Here is a 13401-nt window from a genome sequence, read left to right on the forward strand (position 1 = left end):
ATTTTTGTGAGGATCTAATGAAATGAGAGATATCTAAAAGAGGTAAAGGTTTAAAAAATATTCTTTGCTAATCACTCATGGTATTTTAATTACCAAAATTTTGAGCAGAATTAGAAGCATCCAAATCATAGAGAAGCAGGGAAATCTGCTTTGCTTTTATTGTTACGTAGCTCAAAGTTCATGCCAGAGAATTTTAATATAACATGAAATTGGATTGTGTTTTATTCTAAATCATTCCCTTTCTTAGAGAAGAAAAGATCTGCATTAGAGAAAAATCCTCTTTTTAGGATATTATTGGCAGATATTTAAGGCTCATTATGTTTGTTAAAAGTGGGCATGAATTAAACATTGTATATCCCTCTAAGGTAGCTTTTTAAAAGTTAACAATATGAGGTCTAACATGTAATGCAATTACTTTAGCAAAAAGAAGCATTTTGTGTTCTAAAGATAGACTTGACATAATAAATAATAAAAGAGAAAACTTGAGAACCTTTACCTGCTCCCCCTACCACTTTTTTTGTTTTGTTTTGTTTTAGAATGTTGAAGGTATCCACCTTTCCTGGGAGCCTCCAACTTCACCTTCTGGAAATATTTTGGAATATTCAGCCTACTTGGCTATCCGCACAGCACAGATACAAGATAATCCAAGCCAGCTTGTGTTCATGAGGATTTATTGTGGTCTTAAAACGTCATGTATAGTAACTGCTGGGCAACTTGCAAATGCACATATTGATTATACATCCAGGCCTGCCATTGTGTTCAGGATATCAGCAAAGAATGAAAAGGGATATGGACCAGCTACACAAGTTCGATGGCTTCAAGGTAACAATAAAAAAGCACCTTTAAATTGAATTTTTTCTTTCTTTTCTTTTCTTTCTTCCTTTTTTTTCTTTTTTCTTTTTTTTACTGAAGCTGTTGTGATGATGATTATTTATTAGTAACTGGTTATGAAGATTTGTCATTTAAAAGACTGTATTTCTAGCAGTTATGAATTTGAGTTTGTAAGTTGTTCTTAAAATGTATTTGCTCAATTCTAGATCCAAATAAAAATAGAAAAGAAGCAAAGACTCTCTGAAAATTAGTATATGGATTCTTCCTTACACATATAGCTCTGTTATAAAGAAAAATAATAAAATAAGATAAAAGATAGAAGGCTTTATTACCCCAATATCTTTTATAAAGGCTATGTAACTCAGTCATCCTCAAATTTTTGAGATGATTCTAATAACCGACTGTTGTACACTTCACTGTCTTACGTAGTAAAATGTTCTCTACATTGTAAATACCTTATCTTTGAGTACTCCCTCTAACTTTATTGTCTATGAGTGGTGGTCCTCCAACAACTATCTTCTATGGATAATATCTGTGATACTAATCTTAGTAGCCATTTATTCCTTTATTTATAGTTAGCACAGAGCTTAAGAAATTTTTAAAAAGAGAGAAAGGCAAGTTCAGAAACTGCTTTTGAATTATTATTTTTCAAAATCATGGTAAGATAAAAAATGAATATGGGTATTGATTCATACCAGGCCAATGTATTTGAATATACATTTGGCTAAAGCACTTAATTTCGTTGGCCCTTAATTTCCTCACTCACAGATGAGTTAAAAGAGTTTACCTTCAAGGGCCCTTTCAGCACTCAAATTTTCTATTTTCATCAGATGTTAGAGTATGTCCCTGAACATGTTCATATGTCTTAATGGTTCTACCTTTGCTTTTTCTGAAATCAAAAGTTTCATAATTTAAGATTCAAAATTAAAGTGTATGTTCTCCTACTGCAGAAAGAAAGAAGCACCTTAATGGGGCACAAGTTTTGAAATAGTGTTTTAAACATTTGTAAGATTTTTGTAAATGCTCTAGATGTTTTATTTTTGCATCGTTTTTACCTCAAAATTGTACAAACTTTTTTACAATGAAAATATAAGCATTAGATAGCTAACTCAGGTTCCTTACAACCTTAAAGATGTAGATGAGCATTATGAACACTCTGCTACAGGTAACTTGTTTTAAACCTTTTAGGAATTTCATGGTTCCACTGCCTATTCAAATCTGGAATGAATATATCAGAGCAATAATTGCAGAAAAGATATTTCACACTAAGAGCTACAATAACTGTAAGGGCACCGGTCTATCTTTTTAATACCACATAACCTTATGTCAGTTTAGGTTGACCGAGTAGCAATGTCTTCACACTTTGTGTATAATATTCCCAGCAAACATGGATTTAATTGTGCAGAATTGATATATATGCGTGTTCCAGTTACTAATTTAAAGTGTATAGAATATTTTAATATATAATTTTTGTAAAGAACTGGGATTTTTATACTACAGTATTTGTAATTAATGTGTCTCACTAATTTTCTCTTGAAGAAAATATGCAAACTGTTAGACACATAATGAGTGGTTTCTGAACTCTAAAGATAAAATAAATGCACTACTATAGTGTTGTTAGAATACCGTTTTTGTGGCTATATGAATCCTGAATCTTTAAATGTGTACTTTACAATGTTTACAAGGAGCTTCTCTGGTTTATTGTTCCAGCAGTTCCCTTGGCGAGAGCTTCATTCTGCATTTGTTTAATTCATATGCTTTGCTTTTGGCATATACTTGCTTTTTGCACTAGTAGAATTTTAACTTACCTCATTATTATGTTTGTAATCATCTGTATAGCTTCCATAATGTGTCTGATATAGGCTAAAGAAATACTTAACCAAAGTTAAAATGAAAATAAATGGTAAGCAATTTTGCACATATTAAGTGCTAGGGTTTGTTGTGTATGTGTGTGCGCTTAGTTATAAAAGTAATAAGAATGGAAAGTAATAGTAAGTGTATGTTTTAAACCCAATTATTTTAAGTATCTATTTGCTTTATTTGAAAAATTTTGGCTTTTAACCCATTATTATTTGCATTAACAATTTGCATCTTGAAATGCTTCTCTTAATGACAAGGAATAAGTTGATTCAAAGCAAACAGTAGAATATTTGTTTTAAGTGTGCATGTTAATGCCTGTTGGGTATTTAATTTACTTTGCTGAAATGCCTCTGCTGTTTTAGATCAGGAGGTGAATATGAACCTGTGGTTCTAACATATGACTGACTTCTTACAGGGAAGGGCAGCCTTTTCATACCAAGGGGTTTATTAAAATAATAAACCTATTTTGAGAATTAGCCCAGTTTTGGTTTTTTTTTTTTTTTTTTTTTTTTTTTAATTTGGCATTAGTATACTAAGCACCAGTCATGTTTATCTCCCTGATCAGGGATTGGTGACTGAAAGATGCCATTAGAAAATTTCTAATGGCTTTTAATATTAACAGTTAATAAGAGATAGCTATATGTTCATGAATAGAATAAATTGGGTAAATAACAAGGAGTACATTTAACTTCTTGTGATTTGCACTTTTTCTAAGTGAAGATCCCTTTGTATAACAGTGGCTGTATCATGCAGGTATTTTTCTTTGTTTTTTTTTTTTTTTTTTTTTCTTTTTTCTTTTCTTCTTCCCGCAGTGGTGGGGATGGAACCCAGGGCCTCACACATGCCAGGCAAGCACTCTATCACTGAGCCACATCCCCAGCCCTGGCAGGTATTTTTCATCAGATGATTTACCATGAGTTAAATTACTTTCTTTACTCTTCCCAGTTGGGTTAACAACTCAGAGGTAATGAGCCTTTGTGTCACAGTCCTCTTTCTGTGCTCTTCTACTTGGTTCCCACAAGTAACAATATTTTTGATGTTGCATGCTCTTACAATTATGGTTTCTAAAATATTGTATTGACTTTAGTAACCGTTTTGGCAATTTAACTAGAAATAGGGAATATATAAAATCAACTTTATCTGCATTAAAAAATTGAAGTAACCTGATCGCATGAATGATGTACCTCTGCCCCATAACTCAGTTACACAAACATAATTATCTATTGGAAAGTGAAACTGTTGATTCATTATTTCAAAGTCTTATAGACTAGCAAAGATTTGTTCTGATTAGCGATATGGTCTATAACTAAAGATACTTTTATTTAAAAAATAACAGTACTTATAAACACCATTTGTATCATTGGATATGAAAAGATTATTAGTATTTAATAACAATATTAGTATTGTAGTCTTCAGATCACAAGTGAAATAGATTGCAAAGTAGACCTGGTCTTTGACCACTTAAGGTGTAACTCTTGTGTTTTCTAGACCTGATATTAGGCAGCTTTATGTATCGTGTACCAATGATATGTAAAATAAAGCACCTTTTCTACTATAAACACTTACAGATGTTATTTATTTTTAAATACATGAAAGAAAAATGAGTGATGGCAGAGTAGATCTACAGAAATGTTTATATCATTCATTTGACAATGTAGGCAGCCTCTACATTAAGATGGACTGTGTCTAAAAAGTTGTTTTTAAGTTAGTGAATTGTGGTTGGGAGTCATTTTTTAATAGAAACATAAAGTCTATGTAATCCTTATTGTAACTTAACTAATAGGCTTGGAAGTTAAAAAGTAAATGATTGCAAGAAATAGCCTAAACTTGTTTTCACCTCTTGTTAGTCTTCTGTTTACTCTTAATTTTTTTTTTTTCTTTTTGCTTTTCACACTTTTTAGTTCACAGAAGCAGGCTTTTGACCTGCTACCCTACTGAAATGGTTCTGGCAAAGGTCTGGGATAACCTCCTATTTCCAAATCTAGTGATCTTTCTTCCTACTTAATCTTGTCCCCTGAGTACTCCTTGGCACTTGCACGTTCTTCCACAGCTATGATGCCGTGTTGTCTTCCTCTTTGCACCTTCTCCTGTCTCGAGTCCACCTTTCCACGCCACCCCCTGCATGCCTTGCCAGCCTGAGGAAACCTCTCTACACACTCTGCCTCCAGGTAGATTAACTGCTTCTCTTTGTGCTCCACTGTCCTTTAGTCTTAGCAGTTTAAAAACTGCCCTTATCTGTTATCATTGTCTCCCTCCTTCTTCTAGATGGTAGGTCGGTCTTTGAGACAGGGACTGGATCTTTCTATCTCTTTCATATGGCCACTTAGCTGGTACCTAAATATTTTAATGAGGGAGTAAAGAAAATTGTTACCTTTATACCCCTCCATATTCTCACTTCCCAGTCTCAAATCAAGAGTCAAAATGGGAGGGAGACTTTGAAGGGAAAGAAATTTAGGAGATTAAGCCTCTAAAGGAAATTCAGACTCTTTAGCCTTGTCTTACCTATCCTACTCTTAGATTCCCAAGAGAAATTCTGGGATAAATAAAAGATTTAATAGTGCTCTCAAGAGGGGGTCTTAGATCTGAAGATAACTTAGCACTTAATGAGACCATGGATATTGCTGAATTTTTGTTTTTCATACTGTATGAACAAAATGAGCTAAAACAATCTGTCAAAAGTTAGTCTTGGGCTGGGGATATAACTCAGTTGGTAGAGTACAAAAAAAAAAAAAAAAAAAAAGTTAGTCTCTTGTCGGACAGTAGACAAAACTACCTATTTAAGCACAGGGCCCTGGTGGAGGACACATACACCCAGGGTTACAACTGCTTCAGATTCTGTTATATCAACTCAAGTCCCTGTTGTCACCTTAAGCTTATAGGACAAAAGGTTGTTATTCTCAGGAAGACAAGATGACATTGACCCTCCTTCATTCTAAGCCTCCCTGCTACAGTTGTGAGCATCTGTGCCTATTTCTGTACTCCAGAGCAGACTTATTTTGATCATGCCTGGAAAGGCATAAACTACAGCATTCTGCAAGAGAAACAATAAATCCTATACACTGAAAGAAGAAAAGGTCATCAAAATCTTAAGCAGCAGCTTCCTGTTCACATAGATTTCCGTCTCTTCCTAGTGTCAGTTTTCTTCTCTTCTGCCCTCTGTAGAACTAAATTAAGACAATGTCCTCTTGTGGGCCTATTAATGTCAACGAGGGTCATCTGAAACTGAGCACAAGGTTATTTTATATGTCTTAGATAAATTGAGCAAGGGACTGCCACTTAACGGTTGTCAAATTCAAAATCTGACTGCTACTTCTGCCAGTGCTTCAAATTCAAATACAGGATTATGAAGCCCTTGGCCTTGGATAGAAAGAAGGCTAGGGAGTCATAGGTATGAGGCTCAGAAGGCTTAACAGGAGTATTCCTTATTTACTGATTTTTACTTTGCTGGTTCAATAGTCCTTCAAAGAGTTTCTGGAGATGTCAGGTGTTTACATATAAAACTACAGAACATAGGAATTGGTAGCATATTGATACGGAAGCTAAAACAGAAGTGGACCCCCATCTTACCCACTCCCTTATGGTCGTCTTACCACCCAGAGATGAGAAGTAAAAGGCTCTATCGTTACTGAGCATGAGAATTGAGGAAGGCAAGGGTTGGGTTTGTGGTTCAGTGGTAGAGTGCTTGCCTAGCACATGTGAGGCCCTGAGTTCGATCTTCAGCACCACAAAAAAAGATATATAAATAAAATATTGTGTCCATCTACAAAAAAAATTAAAGAATTGAGGAAGGCACAAGAAGAGCCCTTTGTGTCCGAGTACATACAGGTTCAAAATAAAAGGTGGAGCTGGCATTTGCTTTTGAACAACCCTGTCCATTAGGAAATTGTGATCCAACAAATGTCCATCTCCAACCAAAAGGATTATTCATTCCTCCTCTTTTTGAGGAGATAGAGTGGAATCTAAGAACTTAAGCATTTCCTCCTAGTTTCTCTTTCATAGTACGAAGAGGACAAGAAGCTATAGGCATAATACCCTCTTAGTAAAGCAGAACATAGCAGGTAAGAGTGTCTGGGCAGTTCTGAAGATCAGCTGCTTCAGCCAAAACCATTCTGCTGCCATTTGCAGGTTAGCACCCCCTGGTGGCATTATCCATTCCAACTTAAACATGGGCAAGATTCCAGGTCTTTTTGGCTGCAGTTTTTTTTTTTTTTTTTTTTTTTTTTTTTTTAATAGCTACAGCTATGCCTGTAACTTCTGGTGAGTTGGCAGCCCTGTGTTAGACCCAGCTGGGGAGAGTGGACCTGGAGAATACACTTTCTGCTTCCCCACTCCTTGGACTGGCCACTTGCTGCGGGGCTTAATCTCTCCCTTATACCAACTCCTTAAACCAAGACTACGTTTGCTTGCCCTGCTTGGGTATGGGGGATGGATTAAATGTTTCAAGATCTAATTTTTTAGAATTCCTGTGTTAAATACTAGTTTGTAGCTAATCCCTTAAATCAGGAGAAATTTGTACCTTAACTGTGTCATAGGTCTGCAAAATGGCACCAACAGTGATGTTCTTGGCAAAGACATGATTGCAAAACTGGGCATTTATGTGACCAGCAAGAAACCTGTTTTTAATCATTGTGGAGGAACAGTCAATAGCTGCCATATGCTTTCCATATTGTTGGACTACTTAACACACACGTGAATTATTATGAGAATGTGCCAGAGGAAATTTGTACTTTTGAGAGTGAGAACACAGTTTATTTTGACATTTGCATCATCGATCATTTCATTATCTGCCTTATTTTGTATAATAATAAATACAGTTAATTGTATCAACCAAACAAAGATCAGTTAGCCAGAGACAAGCCAATGATTGAGCCAATTTGAAAGAGCAACACTGTAGTACTATGATCTCTTTGGATCTTGGCCTTGGGGGAATCTAGTTAAGTTCTGTGAATAACAGTCTGTTTCCTTTAACAGTTATCCAGTATTTCTTTTTTCATATTATCAGTTACTTTTCTATAATTATAATTTTTTGATTGCATAGCAAAGCAAGGACTAAAGTATCAGATATTTCATCTTCACCAATGAAAGTTTGTACTGCATGATCTTATATCTCTTTTTCTTTAAAAACTATTGTGAAATAATACATACCAAAGTATACAACTGTGTATGTATGCTTTAAAGATAAAATGATCACACATGTATCAACTTGCAGCTTAAGAACTAGCACATTCTCAGCTACTTACCCATTTGTCCTCTCTCCATTCACACCACAAGGTAAATGTTCTGTTATTTTCAGTTGATAATTCCTATGTTATTATTTGTGGCTCTATCATCTATATATGTATCCCTAATAAAATGTTGTTTAGATTTACCTGTTTTTGAGCTTGTATGTAAATGGAATCATGCTGTATGTATTCTTCTGTGACTTCTTTTTTCCAGCCTTGTTTTGAGATTTCCATTCATGTTTATTGCATGTTAACTATTTCATGTTTTCACTGCTGTATAGCCACAATGATTGTTTCACAATTTATCTGCTCTTCTATTTCTGGAGATTTGGATTTTTTACTATTATAAACAATGCTGCTGTGAACATTCTGCCCAGTTACAATGTAAGCTCTGTGTGGGCAAGGGTCATGTCTGCTTCCTTCTGTGCTGTCTTCTCAGTATCTGGAACAATGCCTGACACAGGGCAGATGCTCAATAAATATTTGAGGAATGAATAACTTCTTGTACCTGTCTCCTGTGCACATGTGCAAGAATTGCTTTAGGATGGTTATTTTCAAAGGGTGGTCCAGGGACCCCCAGGGTCCCTGAGACCCTTTCAGAGGGCCTCTGGAGACAAAGCTACTGTCCTATAGTATTAATAAATTATTTATCCTTTTCACTTTCATTTTTCCCAACTTAAAATATTTTCCAAATATTTGATAACATCACTGGTCTGATAGCTAATCAAGTATATATTTGTGTATGTTTTAAAAAGTCTCCTTTTAAACTTCTTATGTGGCAAATGTTGGTGGATAGAACCCACATGAACAATAGCTATTTGAGTTCCTTGAAAATTTTTAAGAATGTAAGAGGCTGTACGACCGAACGTTGGAGAACTGCTGCTCTCTAACAAGTGGGTTTTACGTGGTCATGCTGAGCAGCTTTCTAAAGCATTTGTACGTTTCCACTCCCACTGGGTGTGGCTCAGGCTTCCAGGGCTCCACATCTCAGCAAACACATGGTCTTGATTGTGTTTAATATTTGCTAATTGGAGATCTACATGGTATCCTACAGTGGGTTTATTTTGCATTTTCCTAATCACTTAATGAAATTGATTTTTCATATATGTCTTCTTCTGTGAAATACTTACTCCTGTCTTTTGTCCATTTTTATGGCTTCCCCCACCCCCATTAATCCTTGGTTTTATATATTCTGGATCCCAGTTTCTTGTCAGTTAAATGTGTTGCACATATTTTCTCCCAATTTACATACTGTCTTTTATAGTTACATTGAATATATTGATCAACTTGGGGAAAATTTACATCTTTTGAATGTGTCTTCCCAGTCAAAAACAGTTGTGTATCTCTTCATTTATTAGGGCTTCTTTACTGTCTCTCAATAAACAACAATTTTCTCCATAAAGGCCTTTATGTTTTGTCTTAGATTTCTTTATAGGAGTTTTATTTTTTTATACACTATGGTATATTGGTTAAAATTATACCTCCTATTCTGATTGTTACAGAATATAGAAATGCTGCTATGTATTGATTTTAGATTGGGCAATTTTGCTAAACTTATATTCTAATAAAATATCTAGATATTTTGAGTTGTTTATGTCTTCTGCACATAATGGCAGTTTTCTTCCTGATACCTATACATTTAAAGAATTTCTTATATTTCTGCACTGGCTAGGATAATGTTGAAAAGAGCTGAAAGCAAACATTGTCTTAATCCCCAGTTTGAAGAAAATATTTTGGACATTTCACTTTTTTTTCCACTAAGTGGCCCTTAAAAATAAGGCGTTTTCTTCAATTTCTGTTTGCTAACAGTTTTAATTATGAATGGATATTAAATTTTTAAATTTTTTTAGTTGTTGATGGACCTTTATTTATTTATATGTGGTGCTGAGAATTGAATCCAGTGCTCACACATGCTAGGCAAGAGCTCTACCACCGAGTTACAACCCCAGCCTGAATGTTGAATTTTAATTGAGTTTTTTTTTTTCTGCCTCTAATTTTAGTGATTGCTTTCTTCTTCAATGTTAAAGTTATGATAGTTGACTTAATATTAAACTAGCCTTTAATTCCTAGGATAAACCCAACCAGGTCATGATGTATATGTGTACTTTAATACATTGCTGTGCACAATTTGCCATTGTTTTATTTTAGTACTTTTTATCCTAACTTGTATTTCTGTTATTGTGCCAGAGAATATGACCTATGAGATTTTTTCCTGAGTAGCTTTATGTTCTACATTGTGGTCAGTTTCATACATGTTCCATGTGTACTGGCAGAAGAATGTATGTTCCCCAGTAGTTGTACATAATATCCTTTAAGTATCCATTAGACCAAACTTGTTAGTTAAGCCGTACAGAGAAGATCTGTACAGGATTTATCTCCTACTGGATTTCTTTACTGAAGCTTTACATTTGCATCATGATGGCGGATTTCTTGACTTTTCTTTGTTCATGGTGTTCGCTATTTTTTCCTTTGGGCTTTATTATTGGATGTGTATTAATAGGATTGTTCTGTCTTCTTTGTGGTGACCCTTTTATAATTATGTAGTGACTATCACTATGGATGTTGTTGCCTTTGCCTTTTTCATTGCTCCTTATATAGCAATATTTTGGTTAGTCTTTAGTATATCTTAGATCTTCCTTTGGTCTTATATTTAGAATTTGTAGGAGACATGCCTAAAAGATAAAGCCAAAGAATGTCTTTTACTGGATAATTGAGTCCATTCATGTCTATTATGATTACACAATTGGATTTATTTCTAGGTCTTTATCATAAATTGCTTTTTGGTTTGGTCCACTCCCTCCTACTTTTTTCATTTTATTTTTTTCACCCTATTTTTGCATTTTCAGTTATTACTTTTTTGCTTACAAATCTCATTTTAGTGTGATCTTGTGTCTTTTTCCATGCTTTTGTTTCTTTCAACATCACTGTTTGCTGTTAATACCAATATTGAGTCTTTATGGATGATTCTGTTGTATTTTGTCTTTTACTCCTGGTGCCATTTTCCCTTGAGTATGTGGTATCTTAAAACTTAATTTCCTTGGCAAATGATTTGAGCACTGGGGACATAGCTCAGTGGTAGAGCACCTGCCTTGCATGCATGGGTGCTGGGTTCAATCCTCAGCATTACAAAAGAAAAAAAATGATTTGAGGCATGGACTGAAATTGAGATCCATAAGAGAATTTATTGGCTTTGCCAGATACAAAAAAGCTGTCAACCTGAGACCACTTGAATTGATCAGCTTGATAGTTTTAGGTGACAAACTTTTGAGGACCTGTGGTTACGAATTTTCTAGGATGATTTATATCCCTCCACCCAGCACCAAAATTTAGATGGGAACGTTTCTTGCTGCCCACTTCTCTGTGCTTAAGTCTAGCCTAGCTGGGCAGGGTGGCACCCACCTGTAAACCTAGCGGCTTAAACGGCTGATACGGGAGTATCACAAGTTTGAGGCCCCAAGCAACTTAGTGTGACCCTGTCTCAAAATAAAAATAAAAAGGGCTGGGGGTGTGGCTTTAGCATCCCTAGGTTCTATTCACAGTACCAAAAAAAAGGCCTTGCCTAGGTAAGCCTATGCCCAGGCCCCCCACAGCTACCAGTTCACTGTCTGTGGAGTTCAAGAAAACTCTAGGGACAAAGCAAGCTGTGGTGCTGGCTTACCTCTCAGGCATCCTATTTTCACTTCATTTTTAGAGTTCTGCAAATTCCTTGTTTGCATATCAACTTAAAGGTACATTGAAAAATATTTTGTATGATTTAATTTTATATTATTCAGCATTTGGAAATTTTTTAATGGGGAGTTGTGGTATCTAAGCTGTTTTACCATTAGAAATGAAGTCTAGATATGTATCATTATAGTCACCAATAAAAATAAATTTAAACAGGGTAAAAATGAAATCTAGATTAAAACCTTGGTTTGCTCTTCATGTGAATAGGAAATGTGGTACCATGTGGTATGTACAGAATAATAGGATGTGTAGTTCTCTCCTGCAAGAGTAGTAGCACTTTTATGGTGGAAACAGAAACCTTTTTTTTTTTTTTTTTTTTTTGGTTACTGTGGGTGTAACCCAGGGGCACTGAACCACGGAAACACATCCCAACCTTTTTACTTTGAGACTGGTAAAATAAAATTGCCAAGGCTGCCTCTGAACTTTCGAGTCTCCCAAACTGCTGGGATTACAGGTGCACACCACCACATCGGGCTCAAAGAAACCATTTTTAAAAGATTCTTCCTCCAAAATAAGGAATGGCTCTGTTGTTTCCTTAAATGGCCCAAAAGTTAATCCTTTGTGTTCTTTGATTAATGATTATGTTGGTCTGAAAAACTGATATTTTGTTTTTTGAGGTAGAGCCTTCAAGTGATCCTCCTGCTTCAGCTTTCCAAGTAATTGGGACTTCAGGCATGTGTCACCACACCTGGCCAGATCTGGTTTCTTAACAAACCTAATAATGGAGGTCGTATATGAGCCTCCTTGGCAATACAGATCTGGGATGGGAGGCATTTTCTGTTACGCTTTGTCTTTGCCTAGCAACTTGTGTTCAACCAACTACCCGGTGTTCAAAGTTCAATAATGTCTTTCTTCCAGATATACTCTGAAATTAAGCCCTATAAAACAGGTGCAAAACAGACATAAACATGATACTGCCTGCTCTTAGAAGACAACCAGGAAGTCCTAAGTTGTACCTGAAGAGGCAAGGCAAAAGTTCCTGGCATGGTATCAGAATGTATTATCTTAGGGCATTTTTGTGGAGATGAGGAATTACCTATTAACCTATAATGTGCCCTCCTAATTTAGTTCATGACCATCAAGTTGCAGTAGACTAACTGCTAGCACACTGACTTTACTGACCTTATTCTGATTTGGCACACCTGTTGGCATTAATTTTGGCAAAGGAGTTCTTAACAATAATTGTCTTGCACAGTTACCTATTTAATAAGCAGTGCAAAAGGAAGCAGTCTCTAGAGTAAGGTCAGGGAAAGCTGTAACTACTATTAGGCAAGTTTTATCTCTGAAGGCAATAGCCAGAAGCCAAAGAAATTAATTCATTCCTATGTCACCAGTGGGCTATGACTTTGAAGGGATTCTGCCTTATGGTTTCACAAATCCTAAACCTGGGTACAAAAAGAAATATTGTCTTACAAGAACTATCTAAATGGGGCTAAAACAACTGGTGTGCAACTGTTGCTTACCTACTAGCTTTTGGGTGATGCTATTTTCTGTATTTGGTCACCAGTACAAATGTTTGCAAAGTTTTCCTGGTGAAATTTAAACTGAGACCTGAAGGATGAAAGGGACTTGGCTAGGCAGAGGGAAGGATGCATGTTCAAGGCCATGGCAGGAGGATAGTGGGAGGCAAAAAACTTGCACAAGAGCCCAGAGATCATCAGAGTTGGTGGGGCACAGAAAGCAAGAAGCAAAGCTTGATGAGGTGAACAAAGGTGACATTTCCAGCTCTAAAAGAAACACCAATGATGTTTCTGACAGTGTG

The 13401-nt window shown here is 35.7% G+C and overlaps 1 protein-coding gene across 2 annotated transcripts in view; it reads left to right on the plus strand.

Annotated features, from left to right (window-relative positions):
* Positions 1–9319, plus strand: part of HCFC2 (host cell factor C2) — a 40105-nt gene extending 30786 nt beyond the window's left edge. For both annotated transcript variants that reach the window (XM_079140428.1, XM_079140429.1), the window contains exon 15: positions 537–9319. In XM_079140428.1, the coding sequence (XP_078996554.1) occupies positions 537–851 (315 nt within the window). In that variant the 3' untranslated portion in view covers positions 852–9319. The remainder of the gene's footprint in view (positions 1–536) is intronic.
* The last annotated feature ends 4082 nt before the right edge of the window (positions 9320–13401 follow it).

The sequence above is a fragment of the Sciurus vulgaris genome, assembly GCF_902686455.1.
Source record: "Sciurus vulgaris genome assembly, chromosome: 5".
Classification (NCBI taxonomy): Eukaryota; Metazoa; Chordata; class Mammalia; order Rodentia; family Sciuridae; genus Sciurus; species Sciurus vulgaris.